The sequence below is a fragment of the Gopherus evgoodei genome, chromosome 2 (genome assembly GCF_007399415.2).
Source record: "Gopherus evgoodei ecotype Sinaloan lineage chromosome 2, rGopEvg1_v1.p, whole genome shotgun sequence".
Taxonomy (NCBI): domain Eukaryota; kingdom Metazoa; phylum Chordata; order Testudines; family Testudinidae; genus Gopherus; species Gopherus evgoodei.
In genome coordinates this window covers 62,881,689-62,904,109 of record NC_044323.1, presented here as the reverse complement: position 1 = coordinate 62,904,109, position 22,421 = coordinate 62,881,689, and the positions used below count along the sequence as shown (strand labels likewise).

Sequence of the window (22,421 nt, the reverse complement as noted above, 5' to 3'; positions counted from 1 at the left end):
CAAGCATAAAGCCCTCTCCCTGTTTCATAAGAGCCCGCATTTAGTGACCTCCAGAATGTCCTGGAAGACCTGTTTTTCCCCTAGGCAAAGGAAAATGTTTGGGAAGATATTATAGATAATCTCTATTCTTTTTATGATCTATGGGTCTAATTTGAGTGTTCTGTATTACTATTTTATGGAAGCTTAATATTATAGAAGTATTGGCAGCAACTCACAGCTAGAACTGGAATCTGAAACAGGTTTGAAATAGGGCATTAAGTAAATAGTTTCTCTATATGTAGCCTTTTGACAGTGTTAGGGCACAAAGACTATTTTTCTATATAGTTACTTTGGTTTCTTCTCAAATTTAACGAGTGTTTAAAACTGGTCTGATTGAAACTTGTCTATGACAGACTGCTATCTACACAAGTTAATAAAAAGGAAAGATATTAGAGAAAGTGAAAATATCTGGTAAAACAGGTAGATTGGACTGAGAATTTTTAAAAACTACATTTTTTTTATTTTACTAACTATTCTCATAACTGAAAGATTATCTTTCAGCAGAGGCTAGAGGATAATTCTTTCAAGCCAATTCTTCTTTCAGAGAAAAATCAAAGAATGGCACTTCCAAAATGGCCACTATCTCCCATTTTCTCCATGGGACTGAGGCCACAGGCTACCCTTAGTTAAGAGTATGACCATTTCCCTTCGATCTGTGCAGGACGCTCAGGTTCCCCTTAGTAAAGAAAGGCCAAAGAGAGCGAAATCAAGTTTCCCTCAGGGAAGTTGACAACTGCTTATGCTTTCAAGAGATGGTTAGCATGAGGAGCAGGAGAATGAGTGGGGGACAAGATAGGAAACTGGAGATGTGCATGGGCAAAGACTGAAGGGCAGCAAGGGAAACAGGGACATACATTCTGGGTGAGTCTGAAGACAGTTCACTGAATACAGACAACTGAGAGTATGGTAGAGGAAAGGATGAAACAAGAGGAAAGATGCCAGTTTAATCATTGTAGCTGTTAGGAGAACAACAACAACAATCCTTCCTGCACAATACTCAGCCCTTGTTTACTAAGTCAGAAGAATAGTCAAAATCAGGTCTCTTTTTAAAAGGGAAACTGTAAATGTTAGACACAAGTCTACTGGGACAACTTCCAGTGAAATATTTTGATGAACTGAAGACTAACTCAAAGCTCAATCACACTACTTCATATTATGTACTACAGTTTAAAAGAAAAGAAAATCAGAGTATCAGTATAAAGGAAGAATATAAAACTATTTTATTGACCACTGTTCACCAGTATTTACAATAAAGTAAACAATATACAGTATGATAACATTCAAATTACTACAAAGTTTTTTTAACCTGGTCTCTTTGGGACTACATTACCTCAAATACTAAAAAGAATGGTTCTACATGTTACAAGGCTAGGTTGGGGTAAAGAAGATACATGCACATCAATAGCATAGAAGACTATAAAATATCTGTGAGTTTGTTTAAACATTTGTTATGATTCAGTAATAACTATGGAGGATCATGAAGGTTTATAAAAGACTTTACCGAATATGGAGGAAGTAGTATCAAATGCTGTCCTGTCATTGATGAAGCCAGTTGCAGAAAGCCTTTATTTACTTGCTGTTGATGCAAAACACACTACTTCAAAAAACAAACATATCAAACTCAATTCTCATTAGAATGTAGAGGTTTCTCACATTGCTAATAAATCAAAGACTAAAATCAAAATCCAGGTTTTAATATTCATATATATATAAAAAAAGCAATGTAAATGATTATTGTGCTTCATCTTCCGGACACGAATGCCAAGTTAGTCGCTCTTCATAAAAAGCAATTACAATCTGAGGACATTTCATGTTAGCTTCTTTGGCCAGCACCAAGTCTGCCTCATCTGAGTCTTTCCTAAGAGGGAAGGGTTTAAAAAACAAACAAGTCTTGAGTTTAAGAGCTATTACTAAACCAGACATGTTTGAAATTGATATTAGAATATATTTCATGATCAAAAAGCACAGGTATGAGTTTAAATTTTAGACAAATCTATCCTTGTTAATCACCACTAGCAACTTTTCAGAGGCCATCACACTGAGAAGGTCCTCTTAAAAGGACATCAATTAAAGATCACAATTTCTAGTTAATAGTTTCAATGCAGCAGTCCCCAGTTTTCCCTGCCAATTTGTGTCTTACAGTCACATTTCCCCTCAATTAAAAAAATGTTTCTCTTTCCTGAGAGATCCACACAGACAAAAAGGGAAACACTGCACAAAGAAAACTGACTGCACAGTAACAAAGGATAGCCTGTCTAGTATTATGTATTGCTTCTAATTTTGTGTAAAACTTTTCAGCTGTCACGGACAGTTAATTGACTGTGTCACTCTGGGTAAATCTGACAATCACAAACTATTAAATCCAATTGGAACACATGCAATAATTTTTTTTATCAGATTGCAACTTCTGAACCTGTGTCAGAGTGAAAGAAAATGCAAGACAGTTGATGCCTCTGTATTTTAAAAGCTTTTACTGATTTCACATGCCTGCTGCACACCTGCATATTAGAAGTAGGCTTGTTGCATATAAAGTATAATATAAGCTAGCCACAAAGACAGGAAATAAAGAACAAGTTCTCTCACTTTTGTTGTATTTTTCTCTGCTGTTTCACTTCATCATTTAATAACGCTACAGAAATTCCAAATTGCAACAACCTGTCTCACCCCAAAAAGGAAATAGTTTCTCACCAGTTTAAACACTATGGATCAGAGGTGTCTGTACATCACTTACCATTTCATGAGAAACATAAGTTCTCCGCTGCTATCTGTGGCTCCAATTATCCGCTCAGGATCGAGACCTCTTGCAAACCCCCTTGGTTTATCAACCTATTAAAAAGGTTGAAAGTCGCATCTATTTAACATTAATTTTACATCATTTTAAGGCAGGTGTCAGAAAAGTTATCGCTTACATCGAGTCAAGATTTATTTTGTCATTTTACTCTTTAGAACAGTGGTTCTTAAGCTCTACTGCAGCCTGCACCCCTTTGGTTCTCAAAAATATGTTCTCGCATCCCCTATTAAAAATCGTTGAAGTACCGTATATATTCGATCATAAGATGATTTATTTATAAGCCGACACTCCCCGACCCCCAGATGGATAAGTAAAAATGGAAAATTTTATGACCCGTTCATAAGCCAACCCTATATTTCAGGGGTCAGCAAACTTGCCATGAGGATAAGCTGCTGGGGGGCCAAGAGGGTTTGTTTACCTTGAGTGTTGCAGGCACAGAGGTAAACCTAAGTAAACAAAGTATCCCGGCATGCCAGCTGCTTACCCTGACGAGCCAGGACAGCAACTGGTGGGGAATTTGGGGGGTGGGGAGGCGGAGAGGGAGAAGTTGGGAGTCATGGGGGGTGGCCACAGGGGTTACCCCTAGCCTGGGACCCCCACACACTCCCCATCCCTTCCCACTTTATCTGGGAAGCATGTCTCTGGCCTGGCTAGAGCTGCTGCAGCAGGCTGGGCAGCGTGGCTGCAGCTTGCTCTGGTAGGCCAGACTGGGCGGCATGGCCGCAGCATGTTCCAGCAGGGTGGGCTAGGAGGCCAAAGTCTGCTCCAGGTGGTGGGGCCAAGCAGCACAGCTGCAGCAGAGGCTTGGAGGGGTGGGGGGGGGGGGGGGGGGGGGGGCGGGGGGGGGGGAAGAGAAGCCTGGCCAGAAGCGGAGAGACTCTGGCCCCGCTTCTTCCCTTCTGGCTGTGCTGCCTCACCTTGCTCCTTCTGTTGGGGGGAAGGGCAGTGTCCCACCTCTCTCTCTCTATAGCCATTCATAAGCCAACCCCCTTCTCTGGTGCTTCCCTTTTTTACTAAAAAAAATTCTGCTTAGGAACGAGTATATACGGTAGGTGAGTTCTTTAAACCTAGATATATCATAACTACAGAATGAAAGAGAATTACACATTTTAATTTTGCAGTTAAAATTTAAAATGGTAATAGTTAAAAAATGCATAGTTAATAAATACATTGTTTCATCAAACCCAAATAGTTGTACTTACGTGCCTGTGCTTAATTTGTTTGATGATTTACCGTCTAAAAAACCTGCCACGTCTCACACCCTCAAAACGGCATCTCGCACCCCCAGGGGGTGCATGCACCCCAGGTTAAGAACCACCGCTTTACAATGAGCCATTGAATTAGTTAAATTTAGCAAAAGAGATGAATTTACATCATTAATATACATATCTAGTTTTCTGAAATAAATAAGGCAGGAAGCATCTTTCTAGTGGAAGCTTAGTGTAAAGGTCAGGGAACATCATAGCATCCTTTAGTTCACCTGTATGATTGTATCAGTGACATGCAAACTGCAGCCAATTTCCTGAGTTGAGGAGCATGGCAATAGCTCCAAGTTAGAAGTGATTTCTGCAGAGAAATCAAAATCCAAGCCTGCAAACAGTTACTTCCTCTTGAAAAAAATTAGTAATGTCAATAGTACAATGCAGGAATAACTAAGAGTATGCAGTCATTGTTTACAGGAACATACCCTTAAGACTAAACAAAAAAATCCCTCTTATTTTAGATTATAATTTTTAGAATAATTTAATTTGCTTAACATTCAAATTTAAGAAGACTGTATCACTTTATAAGGAAGGCTACAGTTTAGTCACAAATATTTTTGGTAAAAGTAATGGACGGGTCATCGGCAGTAAACAAAAAGTCACCCCCCATGACTGATCCCTGACTTCACTGCTCCCAGAACAGCGGCTGGTGTGGCTCGCCCCAGGGCCACCCCAGCAGCTCAGGCAGCTGTAGGGTCAGCCGCACCAGCTGCTGCAGAGGACATGGAGGTCCCAGAAACTCAAGGAATCCGTGACTTCCAAGACCTCCATGAAAGATTCGTTGCCTTACTTATAAGACCTACAATGTAGACAGTTTTACCAACTTAAGTGTCTCATGTCAAATTTTGTTTTTTTAACTAATGGACACTGTCTACTTTTGTGCATCAATAATAAAAGGTACAGAACAGCTCTAGCCAGAGATGACAAGATACCTTTTTCCTCCCTTTGATGGTCTTAAATGGCAATGATATCTTTTCCCCTATCCCTATTTTCAGATGCAGACATGGAAGGATTTTAGTCCAGTCATTACCCATGAGATAATTACTTTGAAGTTAAGTCATTTAAGGCCTAAACTAATCAACACCATCCCTTTAAAGTACCATACATTTAGAAGATGTGAGAACAGATACAGGAGTTGATTTCTTTGACTTTCAAGAGTCATCAACTTTTACTGTTTTAGTTCATAGGAAAATAGGAATTGCCATACTAGGTCAGATCCAAGATCCATCTAGTCCAGTATGCTATCGGACAATGGCCAATACCTGATGCTTCAGAGGAAGGCGTAAAATCCCCACAGTAGGCAGACATGGGATAATATGCCCCCAGGTCTCAGCCAGATCTCTAATTGCCAAGATTTAAAGAAGGGGTTGGACATGGGTATCGGGAATATCCAGATTAATGACAAATTTTGTAAGGGACACTAATACTTCAGGACCCAAGTTAATATCTTAAGTATTTGGCTTGAGTGATTTCCTATTGTAATGACTTCAACAGTTTAATTATCCATTGGGTGAAAAGTATCTCCTTTTACTGTTTTTAAATTTCCCACCTTTTAAATTTCATTGAATGTCCCTTTGTCATTGTGCTATGAGACTAGGAAACAGGAGTTCCCAATCTACCTTCTCTATACCATTACCTAATGTATATACTTTTATCATATTCCCTTTTAGTTGTCTCCTTTCTAAAGTAAGTAATCCCAATCTTTCAATTTCTCTTCATATGAGTTTATCTATGCCTTTGATTGGTCCCAATGCTCTTCTCTGAGGCCCCCCCCCCCAGTTGTACAATATCCTTTCTGAGATGGGGTGATCAATACTGTATATAGTATTCCATATGAGGCCATACACTGATTTATATAAAGAAATTATCATATTTGTATTATTTACCATCCTATCCCCAATACCAGTGGTTTTCAAGCTTTTTTTTCTGGTGACCCAACTGAAGAAAATTGTTGATGCCCACAACCCAACAGAGCTGGGGATGAGGGGTTTGGAGTGTGGGAGGGGCTCATAGCTGGTTCAGAGGGTTGGGGTGCAGGAGTGTACTCCAGGTTTGGGGAGTGTTCAGGGCTGGGGCAGAGCTCTGGGTAAATGCTCTGGGGTAAGGCTGGGGATGAGGGGTTTGGGGCGTAGGAGGGGGCTCTGGGTTTGGGAGAGGTTCAGGGCTTGGGGCACAGGGTAACCTCTGGTAACTCCCAGTCAGTGTCACATCCGGGGTGCAATGGCAGGTCACGACCCACAATTTGAAAACCACTGCCCTATGAATCCTAACTTTTAAAATACATACATACATACCACAGCTGAACAAAATTTTTTTCAATAAATGACACCCAAGTCCCTTGTCTGAATGAATAGTTACTTTAGAATCCTGCAAGACATTTAAGTTTTTCCCCTCCAATATGCATTATTTTGCACTTGTCAACAATGAAATCATTCACCATCACGTTGCCTATTTATCTAGTTTGTTTAGCTCTTTCTGAAATTCTTCAGCCCCCTCTGGTCATGACTAACCTAAACATCTTTTTCATCTGCAAATGTTAGTAGCAATACTCATCCCCTTTCCAAATCATTAATATATTAAAACACTGGACCTCAGACAAAACCTTGATGCACCGTACCCCATTGATTGATTATATTTATTCACTACTTTGTCATGTTCAAATATATTAGTGAGACAACTTTCTTTTGCAGAAGCCACGGTGGTTAGACTATCATATCATGAGCTTCCAGGTGTTTTGTTATTCCGTTTTAAAATGATTGTTCTAAACCAATTTTCTAGGTATAGATATATGGCTTGTCTATAATTCCCTGGATCACCCCTAGAATTTTTTTAAATATAGGTACAAACATTCAACATAATAAAAAGCATTTGTGTAGCAACAACTTTAACATACTTACAGAATCCCTCTTTTTCTTTGATTTACTGTCATCAGATTCACTATCTGATAAAGATTTTCTTTTACCACCATCTGTTTTTTCTTTACCAGCTTTCTGGGAGTTCAGGAAGGCTTCGATTAATTCTGGACAATCTAAGTTTTCTTCAGGCTCCCATGTGTTGTCAGCACTGAAACACACATACAGCTAGCTCATGAAAGACTATCAAAAGCCCAGAAACCTAATTTAGCCATATAGCTCACAGTAAGCAAAAGCTTCTTCCCCATTACATAAAACAGGCTTCTTAAACTGGAGATGAGTCTACTTTATTTTCTTAAATTACCTTGCAATCATCAGATACGCACTTAGAGTTATGCTCTATTCTGTTATTGCTGCAGAACAACTGCTGACAGAAGATACGGTACAGACATCCCTATCCAAATTTTTTTTTTGGTTTTTAAAACCCCTACCCACCCACACTGTAGAAGCTGCTGGCCCTTGAAGATCTAATTCCTTCCTATTTAAAGATCTTCAAATACAGATAGGAAACTATATAAATAAACTGCCTGGGGGCATGAGGAGAAACTAAGTAAGTCCGAGAACTATCCAAGTGTGCTTAGTTTTATTTGCTACTTATTGTCAAATATATCAACTGTGTCCCTACAAAGGATAAGTGCCTTCTCAGTTGATCATATGCACCAGTACCAAACACTGCATAAACAGGGAATCCAAGATATATAATTATCAGAGGGGTAGCTGTGTTAGTCTGGATCTGTAAAAGCAGCAAAGAATCCTGGGGCACCTTATAGACTAACAGACGTTTTGGAGCATGAGCTTTCGTGGGTGAATACCCACTTCCTCAGATGCATAATTAAAAGATATATAATTGGGTATCTTGAGGCAAGTCCCATAAACACTCAGACTAAACAAGTTATTGCTACGTACATCTGAGCAGAACATGCACTTTAGGAGATAATACATGGGCAACCATAGTGTGACTATTTGGAGCAATGTGCAATTATAATAAATTCCTGAGGGAATTTTGGGCCAAAAAATAAAAAAATCTGTGCACAATTTAAAATTCTGCAAATTTGTATTAATAAATGTGGAGGTTCTAGCATGGCAGCGAGGAGCACAGGCCACTGACTGCACAGAGATATATCATTCTTCAGCGCCCCCTCTCCCAGGACAGGGACTCAGTCATGAGGCTGCACTCAACCCTGACACAGCACAAGTGCCAGGCCTGCCCCCAAAACACCCTGGGACCCTGCCCCTCTGCACTAGGTGTGGGCAGGCAGGCTCAGCCCAGCAGGATCCAAGTGTAGAGGGGCGAGAGGATTTTGTGTGGGGCAATCTGGGTGCAAGCAGCTCACTGGGGGGCCCAGGTGCAGGGGAGGGATCTGGATGCACAGGGGCTCATTCAGGAGTTCCAGGAAGAGAGGCAACAGGACTCTACAGGATGATCCAGGTGAAGGTGGTTGGGGCTCAGCCGGGGCAGTCTGGATGTGTGGGACTGGGACTTGGCAGGTGGATACTAGGTGTAGGCTGCTCGGCAGGAATGGCTTGGGTGCAGCTAGTTGGAGTCAGTGGGATAGAAGTCTGAGGGGGCTTTTTGGGGTGGTCCAGGTGCACAGAGGGGTAGGGGTTCAATAGGCCTGCTTAAAAGGGGAGCACTAGCTGCTGCCAAGGGGACACCCCATGCAGGGCTCCCACTTCCTCCCCCTACTCTTTCCCATCCCCTCCCCTTCTCTCATGCCCCTTCCCCTGCACTATGCCCCTGTCCCTGTCCCTTCCTCCTACCCCATCCTCTTTCCCCATGGGCACTCACCGTTGTACAGAAAATAGGATGGCTCCCAGCACACAGAAGGGGAGCATGACTAGCACTAGAACCCAGGAGGCAGTGTCCAGCTGCTGAGTCAGCAGAGCCAAGAGGCACCCTCCTTCACCTGTCCACTTGTGTGCTCGCAGAAATGGGGGGAGGCAGTGGCACATGACCCCCCATCTCTGTTTAGGGGGGAAATGCCTCAGTGAACTATGCCCATGGACATCCCCAGGCACCCACCTTGCCCCAGCTTCCCCATCTTTTCTGCAGGGAAGCAAATAAATCTACAAAGGGACATGAATTCTGTGTGCGTGCAGTGGTGCAGAATTCCCCTAGGCGTAATGTGTGCAAGACTGTGGATGTGTTCTAACAGTAGGTAGGAGATATGTTTAAGGGATTTATTTATTTATTTTGCAACTGATGAAGTGTAATCTCCCACAATTAACATTCAGCAGAGTGATTCGCTAGTCAAGCAAGCCCCGAGTTCCTCTTGAGTGAATTAAGCTTAGTTACCCATATCTTAACTATATGGGGTCAGGATTTGTCTAGCACCAATTAGCTATCTTTTTTTAAAAAAAAAAGTTAAAATCAGTGCAACATCTAATATGGATACAGTTATATCAATAAAAGGTGTTTATGTGTACATTTATACTGAGAAACAGTGGCAAAGTACAACTACTAGTGAGGCCTTATTGAATACTAGTTTCTTCAGATTTTCTTCCACCATGGTCTCAAAAAAAAAAAAAAAATCCCTAAGAGGTTAGTCAGAAGAGTGAATACATATTTAAAAAGAGATCTGCTTGTTTTGAAGTGCTATGGGCTACTAAAGTCTGATGAACAACCAACATCCCTTTCCCCTTTACAAGTTTAAAATATCAAGTAGTTCTAAATGAAAGCTATTCACTCTTAGGCATAGTCTACACTACAAACTTATGCTGGTATAACTATGTTACTCAGGGTTGTGAAAAATCCACACCCCAAGCAACGCAGTTAAACTGACCTAACTCCCAGCGTATACAGTGTAAGGTTCTCCCCCACCCCATCAACTTAGCAACCACCCCTCTGTGAAGTGGCATTTTTCCATCAGCATAGATAGTCACTGAAGCTGCACCACTGCAGTGTTTGACACACAGAAAAGCTTTTACTTCTACAGGCAATACAGTGGAAAGTATCTAATGGATTTTAGGGACTACCAGAAAAATAAAACATTTGGAATTCCTTACTCTGTAAATCCTTTCCATTTCAAGAAGTATTCAACCTTCCCATTCACCACACGTCTGTCCAGGACTTTCTCCACAACAAATTCTTCAGGTTCTGCTTCTTCAACTTTTTTACCTTTGCCATTCTGTTTCTTTCCCATTTTGTGCTATAAAAAATTAAAAAATATATTTATAATAATATATTTTATATTGCTTTATTTAGCTACTTCAATGGCCAAACACAACCTTTACTCACTACATAGCAGAGAAATGGCAATTTATTCATATTGGGTCCAGGGCTCAAATTCCTATTAAGTTAGTGCAGGTAACGTGAGTGCCATTTTTTGTAAGTTGCTTAATAAAATACCCAACACTGAGAAACAGTCTTTTTTTTTAAAAGGCAAAATGTTTTTGCCCATGCAATCAATGCCTCCTTTCCCTTAATTGTCATTGCACTCCTTCCGCTAGTGCCAAAGACTCAAAATTTACAAGAACATCTAGAGTAAATGTAACTGAACACCCACAAAAAAGGCAGTGTATTAGGAACAGCATAAAGGCATATATAAAGAACAAAACATTAAAGGAATTGTGGGGAGGCGGACAAAACAGAAAGAGGATGATATTCTGGCTACTAACAGAGAAAACTGAAGGCAATTAATTACTACTTTCCTCCCACGCTCTCCAAAAAAAGAGAAAGCATGGAGTGAAAAAGAGCTAAAGTCATATTGCTATACCAAGCTGGATGCCCAACAATAACTGATAGCTGCCAGCAGGATGTGTTACTTGTAATATTCCATAGCTGCCATGCTCCATCTTTACCCATGCACCAATGTAACTTTCACTCAAACGGATGTTACAGAGGTTCAAAAACCTAAGATAGCTACACTTAAAGAACAGCACTTAATGTATAAAATTTCTCTAAAACTTTAGAGATGTTGTATTTAAGTGTACATTAGATACATTGTTGTAGAACATCCTTTAATTGCTTAAAATAAAATTAATTACATCCACATCATCCTCAAGGCATTCCAAGTTTAATAAGGCACAGTTAAATGTATTAGAAGGACAAGATATATTTCAAAATTTCCTTGTTCATAATCCTAGAAGGCTTGAAACACGTCTAGTACTGTCACATTGAGTGTTTGGAGCTCTATGGGACTAAGTGCAGAGTTTTGGTTGCCATTTTGGATGTGCTCCTTATGGGAAAGCATTCAAAATGGCAGCAGGACTTTGAAACTCCCACTATGGACTGTAGTTCTATGGGAGCATTAAATTAAGTAGTGCTGTCACATTCCCCTTACCAAACTATTTTCCTACTGAGCACTGGCCTGCTATTATAGTGTTTGTCATGAGTACTATCTGCAATGAACACTGACATTTTGAGAAAGTAATGAAGCAGTTTGTTTTGAAACTCCATGTAAGTTTTAGATACACTTTCCAGTGTTTGGGGAAAGGTGGGTGTTCTGTTTTTTAAAAGGGGATATCATCAAGTCGGTCAGGCTCAAAGTTAGTTCTTTCCACTTTCTACAATTTAAGATTTTCAAGGTTTTTTGTATTTCTTTTCAAAAACATACATAATCCTTGAGGCTCCTTTTCCTAATTAGTCCTTCCCAAGTGCCACCAACTTCAGATTCCTGGTTAGAAACCTACAAATTGAACGTTCATACAGCAAAATACAAAAAAGGAAACAGGTTTCAAGATTTCTATTCTAAACAGTGAGCTTATACATATAAAGATACCAAATGTGGTGCTTGTTTGGGGGACAGAGTGATTTAAAGTAGAGAAAGCATTTACAATATTATTTAAATATTTGTTATGTCCAAGATGATATTTTGAGCAAAGCACCAATGTCTGAACAGTGCTAACTTAAATCACAGGTATATTAGAGAACAAGATAAAGATGTCAAGCTATACTCTGAAGGCAGCTTCCTTTAAAAGAAAGAAAAAAAAGGAGTGAAGGACAGAACAGAGAAATGGGTAGAGATGGAAAAACCGCAAAAAGTGAAGAACAAGTGACATAATGCTCATAGCACAACAGTAGCGACCCTATAGTTATTGTTGATGGGTAAATATGTATTCAAATACATACAACTTTCTGAAAGATTCTCCTTTGGGCTTTGACTCAGTACCACAGTGAATTATTTTGAGAAAGCGAAAAAATTAATTCACCTCTTATTCTCATAATTTAAGTACAAATGCTTTTTAGGCCGCTAAATCAATTTAAAAAATTTAAAAATTTGGCATGTACAAAGCTTTCCATGGAAGAATACCAGATTTGTTTAAAAAAAAAAAAAAAAAAAAGTTTGCTTGAAAAACCATCATGAACACTTGAAATTTATTGGACACTACTGATTTAAGCATGCCTCATATGTACACAAGGACAGATATTCAAACTTTTCTTCTTGCCCCTCACTACATTCTATTATGCATATCTGACTGCATGGCCTGAAGAAAATTGTGCATTCAGCTCAAATTTTGGATGCATGCTTCTACATGCACTTCACCCAACAGAAACAGAGTATTTGGAGTTGTTAATGGGAAGAAGAGTCACTAGACCCATTTGGCTCATTTTTCTGAGTCCCATATTTGAGAACACCATATCCTGGACATTTTAATGTTGCATGTTCAAATAAAGTGTACTTTGCTTCTCTTTCCCACATTCAAAATTCACATAGGAAGTATGCACGCATATTACCTTCAGTGTACGATCACTCACCTTTTTAATTCTATACAAGTGAAACATTAATGTAGCATTGTGGTAGATGGTTCAGATATACAGAAGTCAAACATCAAAGTTCCAGTTTCAAGAGAAACACTAACTATCCTCTTCATACATTGGAAGAAGCACGGTTCCTATGGGAACCATTAACTGATTTTCCTGACCTGTGCAACTAAATTCCTAAAGAAATATTAACTGCATTAATAGGTTCTCTTTCCCCTTCTCTGAGCATTTTGGGCCTGACATTACTTTCACGTATGTTAGAGAGTTGGGGCACTAACTTCTAATGGAAGGTCTGTCGCTTGATAAAGTGTTTGCAATGTTATTGCTTACACTGTCACAGTCCAGTGAAAAATAATGAGGCAGTAAAGGGACAGGAGGTGATATTAGTATTTAATTTGTCTGGATATGGGATAAATTAGTGACTAGTACTGACCAGTAAGTTTAATAGGAGGCTTTTTTTTTTTGTAAGTAAATGTCACAAGAGCACACAATTTCCCCTTCTTTCCTATATAAAAATCTCCTTGCCTATTATTTTCCCACCAAGTAAACCTAGCACCAGGCTTCTGCACTTCTGTCTTTTACCAACATATATTGCCATTAGTTAAATGAATATTAGAGTAACTACTGTGACATACATTTGTCCTTAATTTCAGAGGTTTTTGGCCCTCAATTTAATATCAATAAGTTTCACGGTAACTGGATATCTGTCAAAGCCCTGTTACAATGGTCCAGGTGGGGGAGACATTTAATAAACTCCGCTCCAATGAAATCCAAGGGAATTGTTATTTACTAGTAATAGTTCCGACAGCAATATTAACTATGCCCCATCACATCCTGTACTGTGCCTGTAGTTGCAATCATTTTCCCCTGAACGGCTAGAGAGAAGTTAAAATGAATATGTTTTTGCCCTTTTAAAATACACAATGAATTACATGGGGTGCTGAAAGGAGGCTAAAAAATTCAAAGTGTTTTCTATTAAAGGTTATTAAACAATTTTCACTTAAAGTCAGAGAGCCGAAACGGAGTACAGGCCTCCATTAAAAAGGTATTTTGTTTTGTTTTTAAGATGGCAGTTTTATTTAAGTCAAAGTTAATGTCCTTTCTATTAGCCTTACTTTCTGGATCTGAGAATTTAGTCAGAATAATGCTGGGGAGGAAAGATGTGGATGTACCTTCTACATGGAGATGCCAAGTTATAATTTTGAAGAAAAATACTTCGGTTAAATCCTTATATATTTTAGGTGCTCATGAACTTACCAATGTAGTTTTATTGGAGGCCATTTTTATTGCAGACTTGCAGAGCTTTTACTAGAAAAATGCATGACAATTAAAAGGAAGTTTACATTACTCAGAGAAAGGCATCCCAATACAATCATGGTCCTTGTTCCAACCCCCCATGTGTTCACTGCACATAACATTTCAAGTGTGGATTAAATCCAGAGAAGTAGGATTACTAGTTTCCTTGTCAACCCACAAACACACCATTATGCTAGTCATCACTCTTGCTACTGATTGTGTATGAAGGGTTACAAGAATGTCCTTCCAGCAGCATACGGCAGAGATATTTCAGAGAGAGGTGGGGAGAACCATTAAGATGTACATTTCCTTAAACCCAGTGGGAAAAGTGTTCAGATTTTAGCAGTTAACCAAGAGATATTTAAAAGCATTTTCAAGATGCAAAAGTTAGATTTTAATTAGCAACAGCTAAGTATCTGTAGTATAATATAGTACTGAGTTACCAGTAAACCTGACACAGCAGGAAATACATATAAACTGCAGATTATGTTAAAACTGTAATGTTGCAAACTTAAGGATCAGAAGGCAAGAGTTAAGGCTAATGCAGACATTAACTCCGCCAAATTGCACACATTGTACACTGAAGACTGAAATACTTAATTAAGAAATATACATTTTATTAACCTAAATAGATTATATAAACATATGGTCTGGATGAAGCAAACTCATCCCCTTTCCCCTCCAGTTTCTCACACTAATCACCTCTGGGCACAGATTTCACCAACCATCCCTGCAAACTACAAAATGAGCAAGGCAAAGGGAAACCTTCATTAAAGGCCAGAAGAGGCCTTTGACTCAGCAGTCCCACCCGATTCTCATCCCCTAGCAGCCAGAGAGGTGGTATTGTAGCCAAGTCCGGCGGGGGGGATGGGCAGAGGGCTACGCTTGGGCACCTCATCTCGTCTCCACTGAGATGAAGGGAGGGAAACAAAGGCCCGTGGTAGAGGGATGAGGGCAAGACTGCGCGACAGGCCTATGGTGGGTGCACATAAAAGGCCTGGGTGTCCTAACGGGACTAGGCGAACACGGAGTAGGGCCAAGCCACAGCCCAACACAGAGGGGGAAAGCCCTGCGTGCCCTTCCCTTTGTGGGGGGTGGGAACAGCTGCGGCCACACGACAGCCAGCCCCAGCAAGTCATGTGCGTTGCCCAAAGCCGCCCTCCACCATTTCACACAGCCGCTCTGGAGAGCGAGCGACGGCCCTTTCCCAGCGCCACGTTGCCCCCTCGCCAGGCACGACCACTGCGCCCCAAAGCGAACCGCGGAAAAAAACACCCCCCATGCGGCTGGCTCCGCTTTGTGCAGTGAACGCGCCCACTGAGACTCCGCGCTGGGTGCTGCCGCACCTCCCCAAGCTGCCCCCCAGCCCCAGCGTCTAACCACTCTTCCCCCCCCGAACTCCTCGCATTGTACCACGCTGAAGCCCAGGAGCCTTCCGCCTACCTCGGGGGAGAAGCACCCTCTGGAGATCCCAGGGCTCAGCTCCCTTTTCTCCCGCCCAATGCCGCCACTTCCCTTCAGCTGGCGTGGCTGCTAAAGGCGGGCAGCGGTGGCGGCGCTGGGCGGGGGGGGGCAGGACTTCTGCAATTACACCAAACACGAGCCAGCTGCAAGGGATTTGGGGCGCTGCCCAATTCACGGCGAGGTTAAATTGGAAGCGAGAGAAAGAGAGAAGGATACAGACTTCAATGGTGCCCGGTGGCTCGGGTTTCCCGTCTCCTCCTTGCTCCCTGCGCGCACTGAGCAGCAGCGACATCTGAGGGGGGTGGGGGCAGAGGCTGGGGCGGCTACTGCGGGGTGTGAGCGCTGAACTGCGCGCTAGCTGGCGGCGGGGCACAGCGCACAACGCCGCCTACACGCTAGCTGCAGCCTCCTGCCGCTGCCACTGCTGCTGCCGTGTCGCCAGTGCGGGAGCGAGAGGGGGGCCAGCCAGGGCTTCTCTCCGAGAGGGCAGCTTGAAACACGGGGACGCGGCCTCAGCGAGCGCCTGGGCGAAGCAAGATGCCTCGCGGAGACAGAGAGAGCGACTGGGTGAGTCCCGGGGCCCAGGAGCGCGCGCTATGGCCGCCTGGCGAATGGCCACTGCCGGCCTCTGTCTGGGCGCGGCTCCGAGGCGGGACGGGCCCAGCGCCCGAGCGCAGAGCCGGCGGGGAAGAGTCCCCGCGTCGGCCGGCGGGCTGTTAGCGGAGGTTGGGAGCTCGGTGGGGAGGAGAACATGGGGCTGGTCGGGGCGAGTTGGCTCCCGCGCGGGAAGGCAGCAGAGGAGCTCGGGGCGCTTCACTCCTTTGCCTAGTGGGGGAGGGGGAGGATGGGGCCACGCGGCCTCTTTACCGAGGGCGGGCGGGAGACCGCGGCCATTTCCCTACTGAGCTCGGCGAGGGGGGCGCCGAAGCGCCATTTCCCCGGCGCGCCGGGGACAGCACTTACCCTTTGTTGCGGGGTCGCTGTGCGCGGAGCTGGCTACCGGGTGGTCTGCCCTTCTCGCTCGATCTTGGGCCCAGCTGGCGGCGTCTCGGTGCTGGCGCCAAAATTTGGCCACTTATCACTTCCTCCCAGGCGGCCCGAGGCAAAGGAGATCTCAGGGGCGCGCACTCACCGCGCTCCGGGATTGCCCCGCTGGTCCCTGCCTGCAGCACAGGTGGGGAAAGGGAGGCCTTTGGCTAATTATATCTCTTTTGCTGCGAGGATCAGTCTCCGGGCAGCTTCGGCAATTTCCGGGAAAACCCCGAAGCGGGAGCAGACTCCGAGCCGAGAAGCTTCGGCTCTGCTCGGACTCGACAGGTTTTCCGGCTTTTTTGCCGGAAATTACCGAAGGGGCCATTTTAGGCGATGATTCCTATTTCGGCTCTTTCCGGAAACTGTCGAAGTGGATCGGGTCACGGTCCTCTGCAGTTCGTTTTTTTCCGAGAAGTGCCGAAGTGGAGTAGGTCATGACGACACGTGTTTCGGCTCTTTCCGGAGAAAGCCGTTGCTAATGGAGTTGCTGAGTTTTTACTATGCTATTGAAACACAAAGAAGCGTTCCGCAGAACTGCGGGCCATCTCGGGGGGGGGGGGGTGTTTAATTCCACTCGAGATCAAAACAGTTGAAGACAGTTATGAGTGGGAAGGGGAGCGAGGGGCAGAGCACTGCGTGACGATGCATTTAAAAGTACGTAACAGTTAAGGCAGCCATTACTAGAAAGGTTGAGCCCTATTCTCAAACAGGGTTACGTAGACCACGAGGTGTATGGTACGCAAATAGTGCAAATTTAGCTTGTACAGCTGCGAAAGGTGCGTTTTGGTTCGCAGTAGTTAGTACATTTGCGTAATGAAAGACTTATTCGTAAAACTGTACGGTTTTAGCGCAGCTCTAGTAGTTGGAACTTTCCCGTTAGTTGATGCGCTTGGTGGCGCAGTGGGCGAGAGTTGGTGGTTTTCCGTAGCAGAGACGTTAGAGGGGAGGAAGGTTCTGGAAGCGCCGGCGGCGGTTTTGCTGGTGCGCAGCACAGGGAGGCGGGAGTGTACGCTGCGGCAACAGCGCAAGCGGAGGCGAGTCCTAGAGCCGCCTGACAGACCGTTTAACCGAGCTCCCGTTGCGCTAGCGAGCCGCGTGCGCCCTAGGGGTGACCATGGAGGGCAGTAAGCGAACCGGGTCTCTCTCTGGCCCCGCGAAGCGCCGGGATCAGGCCGGGGAGGCACAGATGGTAATAGCGGGGGCGGGGGGGTGAATGGTGCCGGGCCGGGCCGGGAGGGGAGGCAAGGCGGCCGGGCCCTGCGGCAATGAAACTCCGCCTTGAAACGATGCAGAGGAGCAGCCCAGTTCCCTGGCGCAGCACATCTCCGTGGCGGGAAGGGTTGGGGGGTGTCTGGGAGCAGGGGGGTTGGCTGAGAAGGGCGGTAGCTAGTTCTGTTCCGGCTCGAGGGAGAGGCGCTGCTGGGGCTGGGGTAGCCGGGGCCCTCGTCCGAGGGCGGGGGGCTGGTGGAGCTGCCGTAGCGGACCCTTGGCGGCCGGCCGGAGATTTTCCCCTCCCCTGCGGCATCGCACTCCCCAGAGTAGGCGCGCGCTCCCGAGCAGCGACCATTTTCCTTCTCTGTCCCCTCGCGGCTGCCCCAGTCTCCCGGCATCGCCACATGGCGGGCGCGGCGCTTGATGATCTCGGGCCTTTGCGGCGCCAGTCCTGCTGCCGAGTTGGGTGGGGACGCTGAGGAGGACTCGTGGGGTCGCATACGAATATGACTAGCTCCTTTTGAGTAGAGGTCGCGCGGTGTTGGGGGACCGGGGAATCTGCCCCCCCCCCGGCCCCGTAGGGGTCTCGGCGCTCCTTCTTTCTTGTTTTGGCGGGCAGCAGTTCTCGGATGCTGATCTGAAGCTCCCGCTCTTCTAACTCTGGCCGCCATTTTTGCTTATTACGGTCTTAACCTGCTCGAGTTCGCAACAGTTTAGAGCCATTCTTACCGTGCCTCTGCAGATGTTCTGTAAAACACATTTCTTGTATTTAGACGCTGTCTTCTCAAATAGAGGTTTCACATTTCCCCACTCTTTGGAGATTGCCCACTCTAAGACAATGTCCAACGACATGAGGGAGACTCCTAGTTACTCATCAAAATCTTACCCATCATTCGTGTGCAGGGCAGATGCATTATGGAAAGCTCTAAAGACCGCTTATACCCTATTTTTTATTATAATTTTGTACAAAAATAGAGTTTTCACCAAGATTATAATAGAAGGTGGGAAAACCATCAGATGGCTTGTGTCATGTGTATTTTATGCCAATTAATGTTAACTTCGGTATTAATTGGTGGTATTTGATTTTACCTGGAGGGTTTCTTTTAAGTTGCCATATGAGGCACTTAGGCCTTGATTTTACATTAGACCAGTGTAGCTATGCCAACAGCTCCCTAGTGGAAAGTGTGTTTCTGTCATCAGTGTAATCTTTGCCCTTCTTCCTCCTAGAAGTCTCAAAACTGAGTCCATGTGCCATCCAAGGTATGGCATGGGGTCAAGTACTTGAGCAAGTCAGTACTGTACTTTGGGACATGCTATTTTTGATGTACCACATAGTAATTAAAAGTTGAGACTCCAATGGCAAACTTCAGTCAAGGATGAGCTACAGAAATAATATTCTGAAGCATGTAGTCACAGTATGAAAACTTTAACACTGCAGCTTAATTTATTTTAGGTCACAGGATGCCTTTTTGCTGCTGCCTTCTTCCCTTCCTGAAACAGTTCTTTGCATATAATGTTCTCAAACTTTCTTAGTGTAAACATCAATTTAACAGGGGGATTAGGCTGTTTACTTGGCTACCCGTTTTTCTTTCCTGGTCATGCTGCTGCCTCTTGTCTCAGTAGCATATTGCTCGTGTTGTGAAAATATTACAAAATTACATATATATATTTTAGCTGTCTTGCAAGAAACTAGTTATCAAGTGTTCTGCAGATCAGCAGAAGTTTCATAGCCTAGGGTCTAGTAGGTAGACCAAGTGGGGAGGGACTATCTTTTATTGGACCATCTTCTGTTGTCTTGTCTCTCTGATGTCCTAGGACCAACAGGGCTACAACAATGCTGCTTATTATAGTAATTATTTACATGGCTTGAAATACTTTCTGAAGATCACCTGTTGCCATTATATGTAATTTAAAAATACCTGCTTTGATAGTCTGCTTACATGCCAAATGATAGCGATTTGATCTAAGTTTCATTAGCAGTCTATTTCTGCCAAACACTGACTCTGCTTTCCCCCACTCCAGTTAAGAGTTTGAAGTGAGAGTTCTTTGTGAAAAATAAAATGTTTATGCAAATATCTCATACCATGCAGTGGCCCAGTTATTCCCATTGACTAATGGTAGATCCAGGTCCTTTATCTTCCCATTCCTTTTCTTTTGGTTGTTAGCAACTTGAATATTGTCGCTTTTGTTTTTTTAAATCGGGATTTTTGGGGTCTGTATATGGGTTAGTACTGACTCAGCTTTTGATAAGACTGTCTATGGCTGCTGCTTTCTTCAGGCTTTGCAGCAGTGCAGTAAAGGAACTAGAATGATAAAATTGAATAGTGTAACTTTTTACATCATTGTTGCAAACTGAGCCTGAGGGTATGTCTACATCTAAAATTTTGCAGCGCTGGTTGTTACAGCTATATTAGTACAGCTGTATAGGGCCAGCGCTGCAGAGTGGCCACACTTACAGCAACCAGCGCTGCAAGTGGTGTTAGATGTGGCCATACTGCAGCGCTGTTGGGCGGCTTCAAGGGGGGTTCGGGGAACGCGAGAGCAAACCGGGGAAGGAGACCAGCTTCGCCGCGGTTTGCTCTCGCGTTCCCCGAACCCCCCAGCAAACCGCAGGGAAGGAGACCTGCTTGTTCGGGGAACGCGAGAGCAAACCGGGGAAGGAGACCAGCTTCGCTGCGGTTTGCTCTCGCGTTCCCCGAACCACCCTGCAAACAGCAGGGAAGGAGACCTGCTTGCACGGAGGTTCAGGGAACGCGAGAGCAAACCGGGGAAGGAGACCAGCTTGATTACCAGAGGCTTCCTCAGGTATGCTGGGATACCTGCTTATTCCACGGAGGTCAAGAAAAGCGCTGGTAAGTGTCTACACTTGATTACCAGTGCTGGATCCTCTACACCCGAGACAAAACGGGAGTACGGCCAGCGCTGCAAACAGGGAGTTGCAGCGCTGGTGATGCCCTGCAGATGTGTACACCTCCTAAGTTGCAGCGCTGTAACCCCCTCACCAGCGCTGCAACTTTGTGATGTAGACAAGCCCTGAGAGAGGCAGCAAGATATGCAGCTATATCAAAAGCAGGTTTGGTGTTCTTTCTCTAATTTCTTTTAGCTATTCGGGCACACTTTGGAAGTCTTTAGGAAAGATCAAGAAGCATTTATTGCTCAATGAGAAAATTCAACTGGAAAATAAATTGAAGGGGATACTGCTTTTAAAACTATTTAAGGCACTACACAAATTTTTTTTTTTGCTTAAGTATTTTTTCAAATGCTCAGTATTCGTTTTTGATTACCTGTTAGACTGACTTTTTTCTTTCTCTCAACATGAATAGTGAAACAGATTAGCTAGCTACGCTTTTGTTAATAGTCTGGTTCTGGTCAGTATTATTAGGTTATTGTACCCTAGTCCAATGCTCCAGCATTAGTGGTATGAAATATGCAGGAATTTTTTGAAGTTATTTCCATTAAAATACATACAAAAATATTTCAATTTTTAAACCTCGGTTTTTTACAAATTCTGTATTGGAACAAATTTGACCAAGCCAGTGTGCTTTTTTTTTGACATGTTTTTGAAGACTTGAAAAGTAACCCACTAAAATGGGTCGGTATTCCCAAAATTTATCATTAGTAAGTGTCTCTTCATGCCAAACATGAAGATTCTAAAGGAAAAAGGATCTAGCCTTTCAAAATTACTTACCCAAGTGAGTGGGTAAGCAGAATTTTGCGAGGGAAATTAAGTATCCAATATCGGGGAAACAAATGGGACAAGGCATTCATTCCATCTTTTTGATGGTGTAAACTGCTCTGGAAACTTTTTTACTGACTCGAAATTTCTAATTGTGCTAATAGCTGCTTTCTTTCCAAGGTAGTGATTCTTCTCCCGTTTCATAATAAACTCTTCAGCTGTTAATTGAGCTCTTTCTAACTTTTGGCTATTTGTATTATGGTAGCATCTTGACACCTCAGTCAGGATCATGGTACCATCATGCTTGACATAGTACACACAGTGAAAATTGTCCCTGATTCAATAAACTTCAGCTGTTGGCCATTTTAAGATAATTTGCTTTTATTCTTCATATATTGCTGCTTCAGTGTCATACAATATTTAATGTACTATGTACTGGAGTGGCCAAACTTTCTGACCCTCCAAGTCACATACTATAATTTTCAGAAGTTCAAGAGCCAGGCACACCTGCTTGAACCCCACTCCTACTGAAGCCCTGAGCCTTGGCATGTGTTTCCTGCAAGGCTGAAGCCCTAGTCTGGTAGGTGGAGGATAGGTAGCTCTCAACAAGCTGCCCTTAGTGCAGAAGAAATGCATGCAGCTTGCAACCCTTGAGCCTGGTCTACACTGGGGGGCGGGAATCAATCTAAGATGCGTCAACTTCAGCTGCGCTCCTCTCATAGCTGAAATTGCATATCTTAGATCAACTTACCTCCCTTCCTCATGGCTCTGAATCAATGGCTGTGGCTCCCCTGTGGACTCTGCTTCCACCTCTAGCCCTGGTGGAGTTCTGGAGTCGACAGGGAGCGTGTTCGGGGATCAACGCGATAAATCGATCCCTGATAGATCGATTGCTAGCCGGCGGGTGGTGTGGATGTACCCTTGGTTTGGCCAACCCTGGTACATACCTTAGTTTTCTGAAAGCCTTAATCAGCTAACTAGCAGAAGATAAATTTGCCTTTCTAAAGACTAGATCTTTATTGAAAAGCAGGTG

General features: G+C 43.7%; 2 protein-coding genes across 19 annotated transcripts in view; one reads left to right on the top strand and one right to left on the bottom strand.

Annotated features, from left to right (window-relative positions):
* Positions 1-1,236: 1,236 nt before the first annotated feature.
* CBX3 (chromobox 3) lies at positions 1,237-16,804 on the bottom strand. Of its 11 annotated transcripts, XM_030550826.1 has the most exons (8): positions 16,432-16,804; positions 15,448-15,630; positions 13,966-14,016; positions 11,561-11,632; positions 10,011-10,153; positions 6,990-7,155; positions 2,771-2,865; positions 1,237-1,897 (listed from the first exon to the last, which is right to left on the bottom strand). In XM_030550826.1, exons 3-8 carry the CDS (start codon positions 13,987-13,989, stop codon positions 1,771-1,773), a joined length of 627 nt encoding a protein of 208 aa, XP_030406686.1. In that variant the 5' UTR covers positions 13,990-14,016; positions 15,448-15,630; positions 16,432-16,804; the 3' UTR covers positions 1,237-1,770. The 11 variants fall into 11 exon arrangements, with proteins under 11 accessions (XP_030406686.1, XP_030406684.1, XP_030406691.1 ...); XM_030550824.1 differs by lacking the exon at positions 15,448-15,630; XM_030550831.1 differs by lacking the exon at positions 11,561-11,632 and having other exon boundaries at positions 16,432-16,802.
* Positions 15,945-22,421, top strand: part of HNRNPA2B1 (heterogeneous nuclear ribonucleoprotein A2/B1) — a 20,016-nt gene continuing 13,539 nt past the window's right edge. For 5 of the 8 annotated variants that reach the window (XM_030550818.1, XM_030550816.1, XM_030550817.1 and 2 more), the window contains exon 1: positions 17,299-17,481. In XM_030550818.1, coding sequence (XP_030406678.1) covers positions 17,314-17,481 — 168 coding nt within the window. In that variant the 5' untranslated portion in view covers positions 17,299-17,313. The other 3 variants (XM_030550821.1, XM_030550822.1, XM_030550819.1) reach the window with 3 other exon arrangements.

Excerpts from the sequence above, each read along its gene's own strand:
- CBX3 (XM_030550823.1), bottom strand. The coding sequence starts at position 15,760 with ATGTCGCTGCTGCTCAGTGCGCGCAGGGAGCAAGGAGGAGACGGGAAA. Across the intron at positions 10,154-11,560 it reads AAAGGAGCCTCAAGGATTAT|CACAAAATGGGAAAGAAACA; the intron begins GTATGTTTTTGA and ends AATTTTTTATAG. Across the intron at positions 1,898-2,770 it reads CTTATGTTTCTCATGAAATG|GAAAGACTCAGATGAGGCAG; the intron begins GTAAGTGATGTA and ends CTTCCCTCTTAG.